Source organism: Streptopelia decaocto (assembly GCF_964273445.1).
Source record: "Streptopelia decaocto genome assembly, chromosome: 1".
NCBI lineage: Eukaryota > Metazoa > Chordata > Aves > Columbiformes > Columbidae > Streptopelia > Streptopelia decaocto.
The window spans coordinates 92981701-93000490 of record NC_138663.1 but is presented as its reverse complement, the minus strand read 5'-3'; the positions used below and the strand labels follow the sequence as shown (position 1 = coordinate 93000490).

The 18790-nt window shown below is 36.2% G+C and overlaps 1 protein-coding gene across 1 annotated transcript in view; it reads right to left on the bottom strand.

Moving 5' to 3' along the window:
• Positions 1-242: 242 nt before the first annotated feature.
• VWA3B (von Willebrand factor A domain containing 3B) overlaps positions 243-18790 on the bottom strand; it is a 64781-nt gene continuing 46233 nt past the window's right edge. Inside the window, exons 22-28 of the mRNA XM_082066224.1 lie at positions 18430-18480; positions 16040-16259; positions 8179-8293; positions 7168-7292; positions 5876-6013; positions 5241-5338; positions 243-1422 (exon numbers count right to left, since the gene is read on the bottom strand). Of these exons, the coding sequence (XP_081922350.1) occupies positions 1149-1422; positions 5241-5338; positions 5876-6013; positions 7168-7292; positions 8179-8293; positions 16040-16259; positions 18430-18480 (1021 nt within the window). The 3' untranslated portion in view covers positions 243-1148. The remainder of the gene's footprint in view (positions 1423-5240; positions 5339-5875; positions 6014-7167; positions 7293-8178; positions 8294-16039; positions 16260-18429; positions 18481-18790) is intronic.

The following is an 18790-nucleotide window of genomic DNA, read 5'->3' as shown; positions in this document are numbered from 1 at the left end:
AACAGTTATTGTAATAACCAATCAACTAGTATTATTTGAGTTATCTAGATAAAGAATCATTAGCTCACTAACAGTCAGCAGGAATTTGCCAGGACTTCATTCACTCTATTCTAAACTTACAGAGCTATCTAACAAACTAAGAGCAACAAACATACACATTAGAATAGTAATGTGTTAAATATAATAGTTCTGGAATAAATAAGACAAGGTTACACATCAACACAATAATGAAGCTAATATACTCTAAATAACTAACACAATTACTGAATCTTATTCACTTCTGTTAACATGTTTCCCTGAGTAGGAACAACAGGAGTGGGTTGTTGATGTCTCCTTACAATCAGGAATAGCTGAGTACAAATGAAACCACAAACATTTCAAAATTCTCCATTAATTCATACAGGACCCATCACTCTGTGGATATATAAGGCTTCATTGAAATATAAGGCCTGATCAACCACTTACATAAGAGACAGGTAGCTGAATCCACATTGTCTTGGAGAGCACGAAAATCCATCTCTGTATTAAGCGATGCTCATTCAAGTTCAGGAGAACTTACTTCCTCATATAATAGATGACTGTACACATGAAGTCAGCAGAACCATAGGAAAAGTGTTGATTAACACATAGAGTGGTTACAAAATACAGCCCAATCAGATTATTAAAAAAATAAATATGTACCTGGACAATTCTTAAGAAGTGACAAGACAAATCTTTGGAAAGGTAGGCAGATCTTTAAGAATGTTTTCTATGGAGCACAAGAGTTCTCAGTCCCCAGGTGTAATAAACTGGGTAAGGAAATGCTCACAATATAGACATGCCTTTAATCTAACAAGTAACAAACAGTAGAAGGATTGGAATATATATTCTTTTTACTAGCAGGCACAGAGATTGGTGTTACTGCATCTTACTGCAGCTACAAATGTTAGGGAAATTAAGATAGTATATGCTGGAACATGCTTTATTCAGTTCTCCCCTTTGCTGTGGAAACACATGAGATTGATCAGTGTGAAGAATGGTTTTCAAAGGAGGTGAAAGAACCTCGTCACACGGGACATGGGAAAGCAGGCTGGTGTAACACCCAGAAATTAAGAAACCTGGTTTCTTGTGTGGTGATTAACTGAAGGCTCATGAGATCTGTTTAATCCCTAATATTTATAATTTTCCAGAGCTACTTCTTTACTGTCAAATTCTTCTCCATTACTAGGCAGTGAATTTCTTCCTCTCTGTTTTACTTCCCTTCTGGAGGCAACCAAAAGATCATAACGGTCCTGTGTCTTCTCCCTGGGATGTCTTTTGTCTTCTGCTCTCCACTTCTTTTTCTTTTCTCCCCTATCTTCTTTCACAATACTTTTTTTTGCTTCTTCTCCTTCATCTTCCACAGATGAGTGAGGATTGGGCCTTGTGGTCTCTCTGTGTAGGCTGGAAAATCAGACCAGGAAATGCACTATGCTAAAAGCACACATATCATGTACTATTTTGAATCCTTTTTTACATGACATAGATTTCACCGTTTCCCACATCTCACAGTACTGACAAGCGAAAGACTTACCACACTCTTGACCATTTGACAGGGCTATAAATATCTTACAATTCAGTTTCTCTTCTATTTATAAATAAGTAAAGAATAGCCTAAAACAGGCCTCTGGCCCCTAATTCTGTCTACGTCTTATGACTCCACAAAGGATTTGGGGAATAATTCTCTTTTATGGTGTGGGCCCAGAGCACATAGCGTTTTACTTTGCACATGGAATTTGGCAGTTATATTTGAAGAGTGCTTGTTCTACCACAATTATTTCTTTCAGCTGTGATGTCACTCCAAACACATGCCAGCATCTGATATTAAAATGATGAGAGCTATATGATTACCTCTAAAGATCAGTGAACTGAGCATGACATCAAAGACAATCTCAGAGGACCCAGAGCTGAAGAGTTAGCCAAGCCATTGTAATACATCTACGCACACTGTGGCCTCCCTGTCAACAGGGGAGCCTGGTTTATGCATTTTATTTCTTTCCCTTACTTCTACAGGACTTAGCACACAAGGATTGTCTCTTTTTGAACTCCTAAAAGTATATTGCATTCAAACTTCAAACTCAAAACTTTGCTGGGAATGTTACAAGCAACTGACGAACATTCTGAATTAGTAAGTGCATTTTCACGGACTGTATACTCAAATCTTACAAAGTAATTTACTGTAGAAAGTTATAGATCCAAGAAGTAGGAAACTTAAGACTCTAAAAGTCTTAAACTATAAAAGCTCTATAGTGCTAGGCTTCCATCATTATTTTTTCCAAAAGAGACTAAAAATTCAGCAGAACTAGATACAACACATAATGTGGAAAAAGATGGAGAGAAATGTATTGCAGTAGATTATAAAGCTGGGAATGTGCAAAAGAAGGTGCTGTGATTCTGGCAGCGAATCATGGAATATTGTGGATCAGTAGTGATCACCAAGGTTTTTATTGGCACACCAATGCACTTCATCTGGGTACCTGGGAGTTAGGTGTATGTTGCCTATATGCTAAAAATCACTATTTATGTAATTTATGCAATGCCAACAGACAATTCTGGGAATCCCAAAAGCTCAAATATGTCTAGTTCAGGGCTGTAAGTGACTATCTAGTTGAGAGAGTCTCAGTTTCAGATGCTTGGATCTCTTTGTCATTTCTTATTAGATGCTTTACACGCTTCGCTGCACTCTGCACTATAAATCTTGACCTTCAATATACATCCATGCAGCCAAAGCACCTAAATTCCACTCTCAGAGCTGCCAAGTGCTCAAGTGTTGCTGCTTTGAGTCCGACAATGTCTCTTTGCTTATCTGGGCCTGGGTGTCTTTAAAACACTAGCAATGAGAAATCATTTGAAATAATAATGTTTGGAGGCACTTCTCATGTTCCATTAATTTGAGGAAAATTTGAATACTGCTGTCTTCAAAAATACAGACATTTTGCAGAAAAACCATTGTCATTTCAAATATGGTGGTTTGTTTCTAAAATCTATAACTGCTGTGAGAAAAAACAGAAATGATGTAGTAAAAACTTCAGACCTTAAAACAACTGTAAGACATTGGCATGCAATCATTGTGCTTGCAAAATTTATCCTGTATTCCAGGCCATGCTAAAAAATGTTTTGGTTTGGTTTAAAGGGGATAAAATGAACGCCTTAACTGAGAATCCATTATTTTGTGTTGTGGCAACAATATTGTTTTGAATATTTTATTTGGATTCCATTAATTTAATTTAAATTATCTGCTATACAAAGTGGCCAGTGCATTTACAATAAATCAATGTTTACTAGCTGTAAACACTATATAGAAATTCACAATTAATATGACCTGAATATGCAGTTTCAGGTACTTTTTTACCTAGAGATCTGCCAGATTTGATATCACTTCATCTAAAATTTAGATCTAGTGAGTACATTTATTTCTTGTTTGCAAAAATTGAGTGCCTTCATTTCAGTCATTTCTCCAAAGAATTCCTCTCTTTGCCAGTAAATAACTCAATTTTTTCATAATTTGTACATAACAATGACAAGGCAGCTTGCCAATAAAGCCTGTTTGAAGAATGAATATTAAATTTTATATTAAAGCACTCAGTCGTGAAACAAAGTGTTTAGAATGGAAGCCATTCTTATTTCTTATGCATTGAGTCACATATTTTCTTAATCAGCTACCTCATTTAGAATATAATTCAACTCAGTGGAAGGGAAAGACTTCCACTGATTTTGCTGGAACTCAGCTCAATTATATACCTGCCTTTTTTCAACCAATTGTATGTATTAAGTAGGAAACCACCGTCTTCAGGTCAACTTTTGTGTGAAAAGAGGTAACCATCATATAGGTGATCTGGCCTGGATGCATTTCCACATCTGGAATTCTGCTCAGTAAAGTGGGGGTAGTCATTGTTTTATGTGCTGTGGCTGCAAGCTGGCAGAAGAGCCAGTTTCAAACAGTGCTGGAATCACTCCTATAAAACGTGTGGGAAACAGGGCTTAAATCAGTGTTGCTTTTTGTTCCATCATTCTCAGGGAATCCATTAATTGGCCCACAACTGGAACCCTCGCCCATCATTTTTACATGCAATCTTTAACACTGATCTTCATATTAGAACATTCCAATAAAAATGGAGAAATTCTAACACTGCCTTTAAAGATGGGATTTGTCCTGTTCATGCAACCTTTCGGGAAAAAATCTCCCATGATGGAGATTATACCATCCTTTGGCAGCATTGCCCATACTATGTTGACATACACGGAAGAGGAAACCTTTCAGTTTAGGATCCCTATGGGATGTCAAGGCACATGGAAGATTCAAAACAAAAGCATATGTTTTCTCACACCAAATGTGAAAGTGTGCAGCTCCTTCTGGGAAAAGGCTATGGATGATAAAGGTTTACACGTGTTCAAAAAGTAACTGCACAAATTCATGGAAGAAAAATCCATCAAGGCTGTTTAATACACAGGCTCCATTTCTGCTTCTGAAAATCCTTAAATCACAAATTGGTGGAGTTTGGGAATGTACTCTGGAGAAATGTCCCTAGATGATTGTTCTGTTCATATTCTACTTGCTGAGATCTGTTGTTGCTACTTGTCAGAGATTGTTGGTCCTCTGAAGGTCATAAAAATCCAATGGATTAAACTAGAGTTTAATACAGGATATATAGAGTTTTATACAGGATATAAAATTAATCTACAATCACTTGGAATCACTGCATGTTCGGCACACACTTCACACCAGAAGAATGTTAACTCTGCTGTATGTAAGTTCTGCAGAATTTAAATCGGGGCTTATGTTCATCCTACATGCTCTCTCCCCATCATTCCCCAGATTTAAGCCCAGCAGAAGATTCACTATCTTGGAAACAACTTGTGTTTTAATGTATAGCTTTATATTTCAATAAATACCTTAAAAGAAAAATAAGGTCTACAACAAACAGAAACTCCCTTTCATGTTTCAGCAATCCTCTAACAGCTTCATGGGGCTAAATTTCAATTCATCACATCCCATAAATGTTTCCAAAATGAAAATAGGGCAATAAATTGCCAGATAATAAAACGTTAGGACAGACAGTTAATGCTCTTCTGATTGACATGATTGTGGGTCAAATGACTTGATTGCATGTGTAGAGCAAGCCAGCTACATACAGAAATCTGGCAGCATAGTTTAACCCAAAGTGCAACATTTAGGATTCATGCAAAATAACTTTTATCTTTTTAGGTTCAAGCACACTCACGTCATATCATCCACCATCTGCGCCATTCTTATGTACCGACAGGAGAAGGCATACTTCATTTGGCTGATTTTAATAAGCCCACTTCTTACACAGTGTTCCTGCAATAATACAATCAACATTCATCTAATTTAAATCTAAATCCCAGAAACTATGAAGATATATATGTATAAAAAGCCAACTGTTTAATGAAACTGTAATCAGCCTCTAAATAATGAAGATAAAAGTTTCAAGTACAAAGTACCGTTTCTTAATATGCATCATGAAAAATGCAGTATAATTATCATAATGGCTTACAAACAAATAAACAAACATAACAAAGTGAATTGAAGACTATACTGACTGTGATAAAGCTCCTTATGTTTCTCATTTTACCAGCACAGAGCTTGTGAAAGCCACCAAAGGGATTATAGAGGAAAGAACAGAGTATGATTTAAGAATAAATTATCCTACAGAATTTCTTAGGTCATGTCTATTACATAAGCCCTATTTCATTGAGCCCTGAAATATGATTTACTTTGGTTAGCTGGAGACAGGCATTGGGACAGTGAGCTCATTAGACTGGGAAATTATATCTGCCTTGTTAGAACAATGGTGATACCATTGCCAAATTGGTATCATCTTTTAGGTTTACTTACTTTCCTGTTGTTGAACAGTAGAACCGTGTAGAGTCTGTCACCTGTTGCCACCCTCTTTGGTGTTGCTATGACAATGGCAGGTGCATAATATTCATTTCTTGTTAGCGTCCCAGTTCTGGCAAAGACATAGTCTCCAACCTACACATCAGGAAAGCAGTGGTTTGCAAGAAATGTGTAACTTGTCAGTTTTATAAGACATTAAAGGTAAATACTCAGATATTTTTACATAAATCATCACTCTAACATGTTCCTATGCATTATTTTTTCTTTAAAATAAAAGAACTTGGTTGTTGCATGTAAGAATCACTCACAATTTCCCCTGAATCAGGGAGAGAACACTTAGTGAAAACAAAGGACAGAGCCCCATTAAATGTATAAGGGCTCAACTAGCAAGTCACACTCAATAAGGAAACTCATACAACACTATGTTCCCTTGGATTTTGTGCGAATGTATGTTTTTAATAAGCTTTTAAACCAACACTGGGAATTTAGAGAAGTCCAGATGTACCTGACTTATATAAAATGATTTTTAAAATGAACGCAGAAGTCACAATTTTCTATCAAATTCCGCAGATGTTCCCTAGAGTTGGATGTTCCCTTTACAGAATACCAGAAACTACCATATCAGGATTTGCTTTCATTTCAAACAGAAAAAAAAGGCATGTCCCTAGTTTTAAGTGCAACAAAGCAGTTATAAAAATGCTTCTTGTATTTGAAGCAGCTGTGTCTATTCTGCATCCATCACCTCCCTGGTGTGTAAAATAAGAATCACCTGAAAAAAACAACTGTGATTACACATAGCCAGCTGATAAATTTTAAATAAAAACAGAAATAGACTAATTTGTTTTTAAATAATTAGTGTTATTATCCTTAGTATAAGGTTATCTGCTGGGTTTAATATATGCTGTGAAAAACAAATGGTTATGACCTGCTGTACATCACGTTGTGTATAAAAGGCTTTCCTTGATTCGTAATCTATGTGCTAGGAAACAATCAGTCTGCTGGTAAATAGCTCACCTTTCTTCTAGGTGGGCAAATAATGATGTTTCATAAAGAAGATAATATAGAATCCTAATAAACAAAGGAATAGGATTACGACAAAAACAAGCTTCAAACAAATAAATAATAGCGTGTTGAAAACAGTATGATATTACTAGCACTAAGAACTCTTCTTTAAAATAAATAGATGTATTTAAAAGAGTTTTTTTAAAGCTATCCATTATTCTATGTGTGACCAAATGAACAAAGTTAAAAATGCATATTTGCTGTCATTAAAAAATACAACTTCTCACCTGCAGATGGGGGCATGGCACAGCACCTCCCACAGGTATAGTGAACTTTACAGGTACAATCCAGGCTTCCCCATTGCTGAAGTCAACAAGTGCGCAAGTAGAACTGATATTCTTTATCACCGTTCCTAAAAAACAACATAATAAAATATTCAAATGATTTTTTAATGCCCTTTGTGGATTCTTTGTTTTTAATCCTATAGGCTGTCACACATCACTGAGGTCAAACATGTCTATATTATACATTCTGCATTTTCATTTAGCTAGAGTAAGCTATGCTAGGGCAATAGAGAAATCTGTACCTAAAAAACTACAGTCGTACTAACCATTCTTAATAATGCCGTAAAAATAAAACAAGGAACAACAATTTTCAAGTCCAGATCTGAAATTTGTAAGCTGATCAGGTGGATGATTGCTGACAAAATAAAACTATTACCACAGTTAAAAATATGTAAATTGAAAAAAAAAAAAAAAAAAAGTCAAGGTAACACAAAAATAAAAACACACATTCACAAACGCTTTTTTTTTTAATGAAACAACAGAACACAATTGTACCTACTAATCATTCTGGCTCAAAAATCAACAAAGAAGCAGAATCGTTTAGTGAATTCTTTGAACACACACACACACACACACACACACACACGCACACACACGCACGCACGCACACGCACACGCACAAAAGCTCGGCTTTTGTCAAATGCTCAACAGAAACACGCGAAGGAGACATCAAAGAGAGAAAGGTTCATACTCTTGGATACTCAGTTACTTAAAAGGATTTCCTTCCACACTCCTCTTACATAAATGTATCATTGTTTTCTAACTTGACAAAATGTATGTCTTTTTATAAGTGTATATATGGGCACACACAAGATATTTATTACTTTTTCAATAATATGCATAGGTAATATTAAATCTGATTAAGACAGAAGTAGCTAATCATTTCCAAAACTAACATTTTATCAGTATTAAGAAATGCTAAAAAATATTTAAAATGTGGACAAAAACATATACCTGGATAATAAAATCCTGTGACATCTGATCTTGCAATGACCTTTTGGCTTTTGTGAGTCACAAATACTTTGTGTCCTCTTTTAGATTTTGACTTCACAGTCTCTTCTCCAAGTCTCTGTAATTCAATAGAATTATTCTTTCCACAACAGCTAAGCCAGTCAGCCTCAATCTAGCCTTTGGAATTAATAAAAAATGTAGGCAATGTAATGTTATGACATCTACAGATAGTTCACATTAAACTGGAATTATTTTAAACATTAAAAATAGTTATAAACAGAGAAAGTGATGTTACAGGCAGTACTCATGGACAACATAATCTAACAGCTTTCACTATAATATCCTCTTTTACATGGTCATAACAATACCTAGTGTTCAGGAGAAAATTTACCTTGATGAATTATGGTTCTCGCTGCCATTTTGCTAGAAAAAAATTCTATAAAGTTGTACAATTCATATACAAAAATGAGGTTAGAAAAAATGAACTGATTTTGCAGAATAAGTAAAGGTGCTATACAAATTCATTTTGTCCAGATAGGTGAGTCTTCACAATAATCTTGTTTTCATTCATTATACCTCACTGTATGGAATGACTGATTAAAAATTCAAATATAGAATCAAAAAGTTTTTTAAAAATTCCTGAAGTGTCTGGAAAAAAAAAAATTACTTACCAACAATAAATTCAAAATTAACATTTTGAGCAGCTTTAAAATATTCCAGCTTAGCAAAATATTATACCACATTTACCAGAGCTGCCACTATCCATCATTCCGCTCTGCTAGTTTGAGTTCTTCATACACTAATTCTCTTCTTTGCGGGGCAGCTTCACAGCTCCTGTAAGGCCCACAGGCACACAAGAGCTCTGTAGCTGGCTGGTGAATTGTAGCTGGGGGACCATGCACCAGGTAGTGAGACTAGAAATACGAGTGGGACTGGCTGGCTGTGGACCGACTCAACTTCTAGTTGAAATCGGTAACTGTGACTGGTGACTGAATGAGGAACAGGCTGCCAGGAAAGTGGATGAGTCACCATCAATGGAGGTGTTTAAAAGACACATAGATGAGGTTCTTAGGGACATGGTTTAGTGTCAGTGTTAGGTTAACGGTTGAACTCTGTCATCTTAAGGGTCTCTTCCAACCAAAATGATTCTGTGAGTCTATGATTCTACGAATGCAAAAGGCACGATGGATCTTGCGCAGCAACTGAAGCAGGGGGCTGTGGGAAACACAGTATGTGAAAACAGGCAAAGTGTTCAGAAACCACACGTGGCTCTACATAAAAATATACTGTTGGGCTTTCCGAGCTTCTGTGTATATGACTTTACAGTCACCAGATCCTTTTACCTTAAAGCCTTTTCTTTCTCACATTAACATTTTATGGAGTCTTAGTGTTATTCGCCTTTGAAGTAGTTCAGTTCCTGAATCCCATTTTTTCTAGTAGAAAGAATTTCTTCCCATTCAGGGTGTCTCTCTTACAGAAAGCTTTGAGAGGATCAGGGTATTATATGGATATGTCAGAATGTGAAAGAACACTTTACATTTTGCTTTCCTGAGACAATTAAGAAAACTGATAGTATAAAAACATTTTATTTCTAATACTGAAAAGTCCATAATCCCAGTGTTTTTATAATTACATTTTAATAATCCTCAAGAACAACACTATATTTTATATTTACTGCAACAGCAAATTAATTCTTGAAAAAGTCAATTATTTTCTCCATAATGCTCACAATAATGTTTCTAAATATAAACCATAAGCAAAGTTAAATAAATCATTTTCCCCATACATTTTTAAAATACATATTTATTAACCTGTCCCCTAAACAATTTGCAAGCATCCATCTCTTATACAATTCCTTTGAGTCATAAAAACACACAATCTGACATCTCAAACTTTTCCACAGATCTACATGCTATTCTCAAAAACAATCATAACTCAGACTCCTAAAAGCCCCTGCTTGCTAGGGTGTGTATGACCTGCTTCCTTGTCTCATGAGATTTTCTTCCTAAAAATATATTTGATTTTTATACTCAATTTTCCCTAAGAGTCAATAATGATGGAAAAGATGGGAACAATTTTGACTAAATTATTTGTTCTCAGTTTCACTATAACTATCACAAACTGTTTTTTCCAACCAACTCCCACACAAAAACCACAAACAACCCTTTAAAAAAAGTCCTAAAAATAAGCAAAATACACACAAACAAAAAGGAAAAAAAATATATATTTTAAATGGGAGATATGTGGGATTTTTCTAGTTTATTCTTTACCTCTATAGAATATAAATTATATCAACAGCTCTGTTGTTCAAACTCAGTCTAAACCAGAGGCTCTTCACAGCGCTTAACTGACTGCTTGAAGTACAACCTAACAAAGGCTGATTTGAGTGCAAAGACTTAGAGATCCACAGACATAAAAAGGTACTTGGGTAAACTGTTTACTTAATTCCTCAGGCTCCAAAGGGACAGCTGCTGCTGAATATTTATTATCAACTAATTTGTAATGCTTGACCAATAACTTGGGCAAGTTCCAGCATTCCCCATTAATCCAAGTACTAAAGACTGAACAGGGAGCCACAATGATGATGCTGAGCCCTGCAGAGGTCAGGTGGCTCAGAAATATGCTCTAAATTCAAATCTGACTCTCCTTCCTCTCAGACAGCCTTTAGATGTTCAGTGCGATTGACTCAGACACTATCATAGCATCCATTTCTGGACTATTGTTCTTCAGTACTTTTATTACAAAAGAGCCCTCTTTGATCATCAGGGTTTTCCCCCTTGTGTAGCTCTGATTCTGTTGAAGGCAGTGCATTAAACAACATGAGGTGAAGGAGACTTTGCTTACTCCTACCAATACCTGCTGCATTTTAAAATTGTCTTTCAAAGAGATTAGGTTTTGCACTTTCACAGAATCACAGAATCATTTTGGTTGGAAGAGACCTCCAAGATCACTGAGTCCAACCATTAACCTAACACTGGCACTGAACCATGTCCCTAAGAACCTCATCTACACATCTTTTAAACCCCTCCAGGGATGGTGACTCAAACACTTTCCTGGGCAGCCTGTTGCAATGCCTGACAGCCCCTTCTGTGAAGAAGTTTTTCCTAAAATCCAACGTAAACCTCTCGTGGTGCAACTTGAAGCCATTTCCTCTCAACCTATCACTTGTTACTTGGGAGGAGAGACCAACGCCCTCCATGCTACAACCTCCTTTCAGGTAGTTGTAGTCAGCAATAAGGTCTTCCTTCAGCCTCCTTTTCTCCAGGCTGAACAGCCCCAGTTCCCTCAGCTGCTCCTCATCAGACTTGTGCTCCAGACCCCTCACCAGCTTTGTTGCCCTTCTCTGAACTCTCTCCAGCACCTCAGTGTCTTTCTTGTAGTGAGGAGAACTTTCCTACTATAAGTGAGAATTGATAGGAAGACTATCCACGGATCTCCATGTGTCTTTGCTCTAACTGGCTTTTCACAATCCTGACACCTCCAGAGCTGAGCAGCCACTGCATTTCCCAGGCTATCAGTGGCAACAAGCCCATTCTGTGTAGACCACAGGTCAGTTTTATGAAAGAGTTGATCTTTTTGTAGCTACACACTCTCCAACTGGTTACTTCACTGACGACAATGGAAATTTTGACCAAACATTTCCAGGTAGTTATAACTTTTTATTGTTGTTGTGCTATTTTGGATGCTTGTTTTGCCTTGCCTCCCTAAAGACACCCAAGAACAAAGATGGGGATGCCAAGCTGTTTAGGAAACATATGAATGCAAAAAAGGTATCACCAGACAGCAATTAGTGATCCTTGAACAGTGAGGAAGAATGAGGAGTGTAAGAATTAGGACACCAGGAAATAGATGAAACTACCAAGGGAGATTTAGAATTTCCATTCCTGTAAAGAATCAAGTCTCAACTATAAATATTTCATTAGGAATAGTTAAATCAATTGCATATATGAATACATTTTTCAGAAAGAACAGATTCAGTGAGCCACTAGAGGTCCCTTTCCACCCACATAATCATGCTTTACAACACACATTATGCTTATTAACAATTTAAGCTATTTTTATTACATGGTGACCATTCAACAGTATCACAAACAAGTGTAAGCCCTGAACATTCAAGCTCATCCTAAAGGAAACACAGGACTTCTAAAAAGGTATTCTTAAAGAGAGTCAATCCTTAGCAAGCAATGCAGCTTCATTTCTCTGCAGAATCTGAAATCCATTCATATGCAGAAACAGAAATACTTAGTATGAGATTAAATCTTCTCCATCACTCTCAAAGGCCAGATTGTGACCCTTAGGTAAAGAAATACTTTACATGAAGATGTCATGGCCATTAACAGAATGCACCAAACTTTACTGGAAGCTGTCATAGTAGGAGAATAGTAACATTACAACCTTAGTAGGCCTGAGCCGATCTAATAAGAATTGGGTAGGAAACCATGAACAAGTCCTTTTACTAAGTGACATCACGTTGTAAACAGCTTTATAATTCAGTGAGAAAACAAACAAACAAACAAATACATAATAAGAAATGATGGTTGACTGTTATGCCTGACAAGTCCAAAATAGAAAACAGAGTATTTTAAGTCAAAGCAGTTACTTATTAGGAAAAAAATAAAGTAAATGATACCTTTTACTATCTTTAGATGAAAGCTGAGTGCCAGCCTGAAGAGGAAGATTTTTGTCAACCAGTGCTTTAGTCTGTACAGCAAAAAGATCTGAGTGAACTGAGCAAAGTACCAGCTATAATTAGCCCTGCCATCATCAGTGTTCAGTGGTTTATATTTTGCCTGATAGTAACTAAATGCGTTTGCCCATTTCCCAAAGCACTTACTTCTTGCATCACTAGAGATCTTCAGACATCTTACGGCCCTGTGCAGATGGATTTCTACTTCATCCTCCTCCAAAAAGGCTCTGGTGTACCCCACCTTTCACAGGTATGTGCAAACACAGCAGCCTCAACACAGCTCCCAGAGGTCAGAGCACAGAGGGAGGATAACCAGACTATTAATTCAGTTGTAGGCTTAAACAGAAAGCTCCCATAGCAAGGGCATCCAAAAAGGATTACTAATTCTTTTAAGAAGTTGTGAAGATAATTAGGAGCCCTTAAAAGCTAAAAACTAAGGGGTGTTATTTTGAGTTTAGTAAAAAAATTAGCAGGAAATTTAGAAATCTGCTTTGTTGAGTAGACCTCCAGGATAACTGTAATTTTTCTACCATCTCACAATGACAATTTTCATTCAGTGCTATATCAGCTATTTCCTTGCTGTAATGTATTTCAACTAGCAGTTTATTTTTTTATACCCATTTTGTAGACAGAAATCACAATTGGAAAAACCTCTGGCAGCATTTCTAAAAAGCTACTCAGATTTTTTCTGAGTTTTTCACTATTCTTTCCGCCACATAAACAGAACTCTAATTACATCTGCATTTCTGCCTCTCACTCTTAAAGCCTTTCAGTTGCAGATTAGCAATTACCAAGGATGGTGCTCTGATTAGGCTCCTAAAGCAGGGTGACTCAGGATAAGTGATTGCACAATGTTAATCACATCAAGTCTGAGAGCACACATTGGTTGTTTCAAGGCAACAGTAAAATTGCAGTCAACAAATGAAACATGAACAAGTTTCTGCTGCTCTCATATTGGGACATTATATGGCGGTAAATCAATAATCAAAATAGCTGTATGAGCAATGTATTATTTTCAGTCTAATGCAAAATGAATCAAGATCATATGTTTTTTGAAGACATTAAAATGTTTTCAAATGTACATTATTAGTGGAGCATGTTCTCCAAGATTACAGAAAAATGAATGTGATCCTGCCCATAATAATGATTTTCATACATGGCCTGTGTTATCATATTGTATTCTATTCAACACAAATATTTTTAATATCTTATGTCGTGGTATGAAAATCATATTGCTCATCATGAAAACTATTGTTGATCTTGATGAAAAAAGAGGTATATCTCAGTTAAAGAATGTCTAAAATACTGCCTTTTTAAAGAATACTGACACAAACTGAGATTGGACATGGCACTTAGTGCCATGATCTAGTAAACGGACTAGAGTTGGACCAAGGGTTGGACTCAATGATCTCTGAGGTCTTTTCCAACCCAGTCGATTCTGTGATTCTGTGTGATTTCTAGGCATGACCTGCTAGGTAGAGTATATGGATACTTGGCATAATTTACAATTGTAAATTCCAATTGCACATTTCCATTCGTTGCTGAGAACTCACAGAGTAGGCTTGTACTCTTCTTATTTGAGTTTCACTTAGCTCAGCTCTCCAAACTGGTGTTTGTATATGTATACATGCACATGTCAGGGCAAAAATAGAACTATTATGATCGTTTTGTTATGTTTCCTACATGATACAAAGCACAGGACTTTCCTCAGCATTCACTGCAACTAGGCCAAGCACACCTTCAAGTTCAGTCAGAGTTGCTTCTCTGACTTGGTGATATAAAACAATGAAAAAAAGAGAAGGAATATATTAATATATGAGCTTTATGATGAATTCTCTATTTGTTTTTAATTATCTTCTATTCAAACTTAAAAATCTGAGATATTTTCTTTCTTATTAATTTTCTAGAGAGTTTATTTTCATACTATTATGTATAACTGCACCTAGACAGCAGTTCTGCAGAGGCAGCAAAATTCCCAGTGAAGTATTCTTTGATGAACGTATTAGGTGAATCAACTTGAAACCAAATAAATCTTGGGTTTGTGTTTTTTTTTCAGAGGTAAGTACTTCAAATTTTAAACAGTGTATGCAGAAATATTTTCATTTCATTTTCAAGGTTAAATTGCTTTTTAAAACTTGTGAGTGTGTTCTTCATTTCCCTGAGAATTCATATTCATAACTTGAAGATAACCCTATTAAGGTAGAATAAATTCATTTTCAAGAATGTTCTGAAATTATAAAAATGATAATAGGAGAATAAAACATTGTAACCTAAGACATGTTTTCTGAACATACACACCACAAGAAAAGCTAAAATGAAAAAGTGTATTCTCTCTTCCAGTAGAACAGCCTAAAATAACTTTCTAGTCTTATTTTCATACTTCTTGCCTCATGTATTTCCATAGGCATTTCATTAAATCTTTGACAGCATTTCAGGTAAAATATGAGGTTCATCTTAGGGACATATATATCTCTCTCAACCAAAAATCTCAAACTTCAATCACAGTTTGAGTAGCTAGACTACTTTCCACTAATATATTAATGGACTGGAGAGAGCACTCTAGCTCATCAATACCACGTGAAGCCTTTAGAATGATCTAAACAACTTTCCAGACATCACTGACTGTCATCTAGGGCTCTGCTCACAGTACTGTGAGATTAGCCACCAGTTCTCATATGCCTGCCATTTATGGACAGATAAATTTCAGTGTTCAAATACGGAGCTGAATACCACCCCTTCTCTTAATCTTTTCTCTTAGAAGAAAGACACCACGGGAGATTACAGTTAATTACTCCAACATTACAAGACCTTCTAGTCCTGGTTATCAATATTAACCCAAACACAAATCTTATCTTATAATTGTTGCTTATATATCTCTTTTTTCTCTTTTTTTCATATGTATCTCTGCTGTCATTGCAGAGGAGGTAAAGATACTTTGCCCAGATTTGTTTCTAAGAGGCTCAATTTCTGTGGCTCTCTCAGCTCCAGAACTTCAGCTTCCCCAGCACGTCCAAGAAGTCATTGAAAGCTTGCTCTCTCTTTAACTACCTTCTTTCCCCTATCCATTTTTATAATAAATTCATGCTCATACTAGACACCTAATTTATCAGCTATTACCACAGAACAAAATTATTCCAGAAGCAAATACTGAAGAGGAATATCTCAAATATTTATTACCTTTTTATTGTTGCTTACATGTGATTCCGAGCTTTTCTCAGTTTGCTTTTTGACAGCTTCCTGAAGATCAGAGGCTTGTTGTATATATGTTAATGCTGCCAGTATCTCGTCTTCTAACAATATTACATCTTCATAGGAAATTGGCCATCCCAAATTCTCTAAAGCCTCCAGCAAAGCTTCTTTATGCTGCATATATTGGACTGGCCCATCCTCCTTAAATCTTAAGGAAAAAAAAAAAAGAAAAATCACAAGTAGGAAAAATTTTAATTTTGGTATTACTTTACAAATAAAATCACAAAGCTCAAAGGCAAAATAAAATATCTGATTAATCCAATTTATCTTTTGTATACCATCCTGTGTGACCTCACCTAGGTGTTCCTGCTCCAGCAGGGGGATTGGACTAGATGATCTTTTGAGGTCCCTTCCAGTCCCAAACATACTGTGATACTGTGATAAGTTCTTGTGTTTCATCCAACTACCATTGTGTTTAGTCAAACAATCACAGCTGGCTTAATGACATCTTGTAGAAAAACACCTACAGAGCAATTCAAGTGGCTTGGCATAGATGTCTGGTGCCATTTGAGATGTTCTAGAATATATGACTTGCAGATATGACTGAGAAATTATGGAAATCCCTGGCCCTGTGGGGCTGCAGCTAGGGTGAAGTGGTAAGGCATCTAGATGCCTATTAAGTCCTGATTTGCCACATCAGTTTTGACTGATCACATAAAAAAAAGAGAGAATCTCCTGCTGTTTTTTCCTCTGACATTCCTGCACTGCTCAGTTTTCACTCAACGATCAGAAGTTTGTTTCCATCCATGGTTCAGGTTATGTCAGTGTGCTCTGGACTAAAAAGCCATTTTGATCCTACACACTGAAGGTACCTATACACAGAAAGGTGAATCAGATACAGTCATCTTGTCAATAAAACCAAACTAAAAACCCCAAAATCCAGAAGAGGTAGAATTCTTTACATCTCTACTTGCTCTACAGCTTCGCCAGCACTTAAAAAACAGGAAACCTGTACCTGGAGAGTGCCTGTCTTATTAACACATACAATCATGGTGATGCCTACCACATCGCCCTACTCTTTGTCACTGCTCATCTTCCTTCTCCTCTAGGAACCACTTTGTACTGAAATTATACTGGCTGGTATAGTTATTTAGCTAGATTTTGTTCTCTGAGTCAATTATTCATCTATACTCAATATCAAGTTAACTTATCTCCTAAGTTGGATCTCTCAACCATTTTAACCACAAGCACAATATTACCACTTCTCTAGTAAATCTGAATTTCCCTAGTATCTGAGATGATAGCCTTTTAATACACACTAGTGAACCAGAGAGCAACTCAGCCAATTCTTGCAGGATTCCTGTGACCAAGTTAGTAGACTTCGTTACCCTCTCCCTTCAGATTATTAACGATTTTGAAACTGTGTTTTCATCCTTTTGTAATACATGAATGTGATAATTTGAATTGTAAATTTAGAAAAGAAATATTGCACCAATAATAAAAATTTTAATATCCTACTCTAGCAATAGACTGTACAATTACTAGGACATTTTTTTCCTTCATTAAATAATTGGCCATATAATACCAACAATAAAATATTTTGCATACCGCCTAGTCAACTTTCTATACTCCACAACTCATTGTCTACCAACAGATATCTATTTCCTGTTTTTAATTAATACTGTTCTTTTGTTTAACAGCCTTCACTTCCTCTGCAACAGAATGGGGTTTTGTTTCTCCTTTTTGATGATAGAACTGTGTATTTTTTGCTCATTAGATTAAGTCTTCTTGAAAGCATTCTACTTTTCATTCCCACTTTCCTGCCTAGAATATTTCACAGCAAGTCAGTTTTCACTAATTGATCTTCACTTTATCCTCTGAAATAAACAGATGCTAACTTCACTGATGTCAGCCTTGTTTATACAGTTGCCAGCTTTCTAAACCAACATACAGAAATATTTCCAGTAGTACAAACTTCCAGTGTGACTTACAGTCACAGTACATGCTGTAAAGGTGCTTATTATACCTTTACAAACCAGCCACTGAAGTGCTCTTTACCAGAGGAGAGAAGATTTACCTTAATGCCACAGGCAATGAATGACATGCTGCCCTTCCAAGGCCCTGCCATTTAACACCAATTAAGAATAGAGCAGAACCATTCAAATGGAACACAAGTCCTTTCCTTTAAAGATAAACAGCACTGCAAGAGGAAGTCCAGAATTTAATATTGCTCCATATCACATATACATTTTTGAAAGTAAGGTATAGTTATGAAATACTTAAAATCAGTTGATTACAGAAATATTGATTAAAAAGTATCAAGTATTTATGACCAGCCTTTCAGAGGTAAGTTAGAAAACCAAAAGGTGATAGCTTACTTGTCTCTTTCCTGCTGAGATAGGGCTCTCCAAATGACCAGGTTTAGGCGCCTATTCAAGAAAGCAAAGCAGTTTTTGAGGGAATGCAGTTCCTTGTGCATTTGCCCATCTCATAACCAGCAAATAAACACACTTTCTTAACATATCTGCACTGATTTGTATTCCAAGAGCACTGTGTCATCAAATTGTATCCTCATCATTCATCTATGAAATTATCAACTGCAAGAGAAAATAGGAAAACAGCATCCTCCATCAAGTAGCAACCTGACTGTTTCAGGGTCATAGAAGAATTAATGGCAACCATTGCTGCTTCCTGCCAGGCATTTCTACGGATGGTTCTCTTCAGCACCAGCAAAGTCAA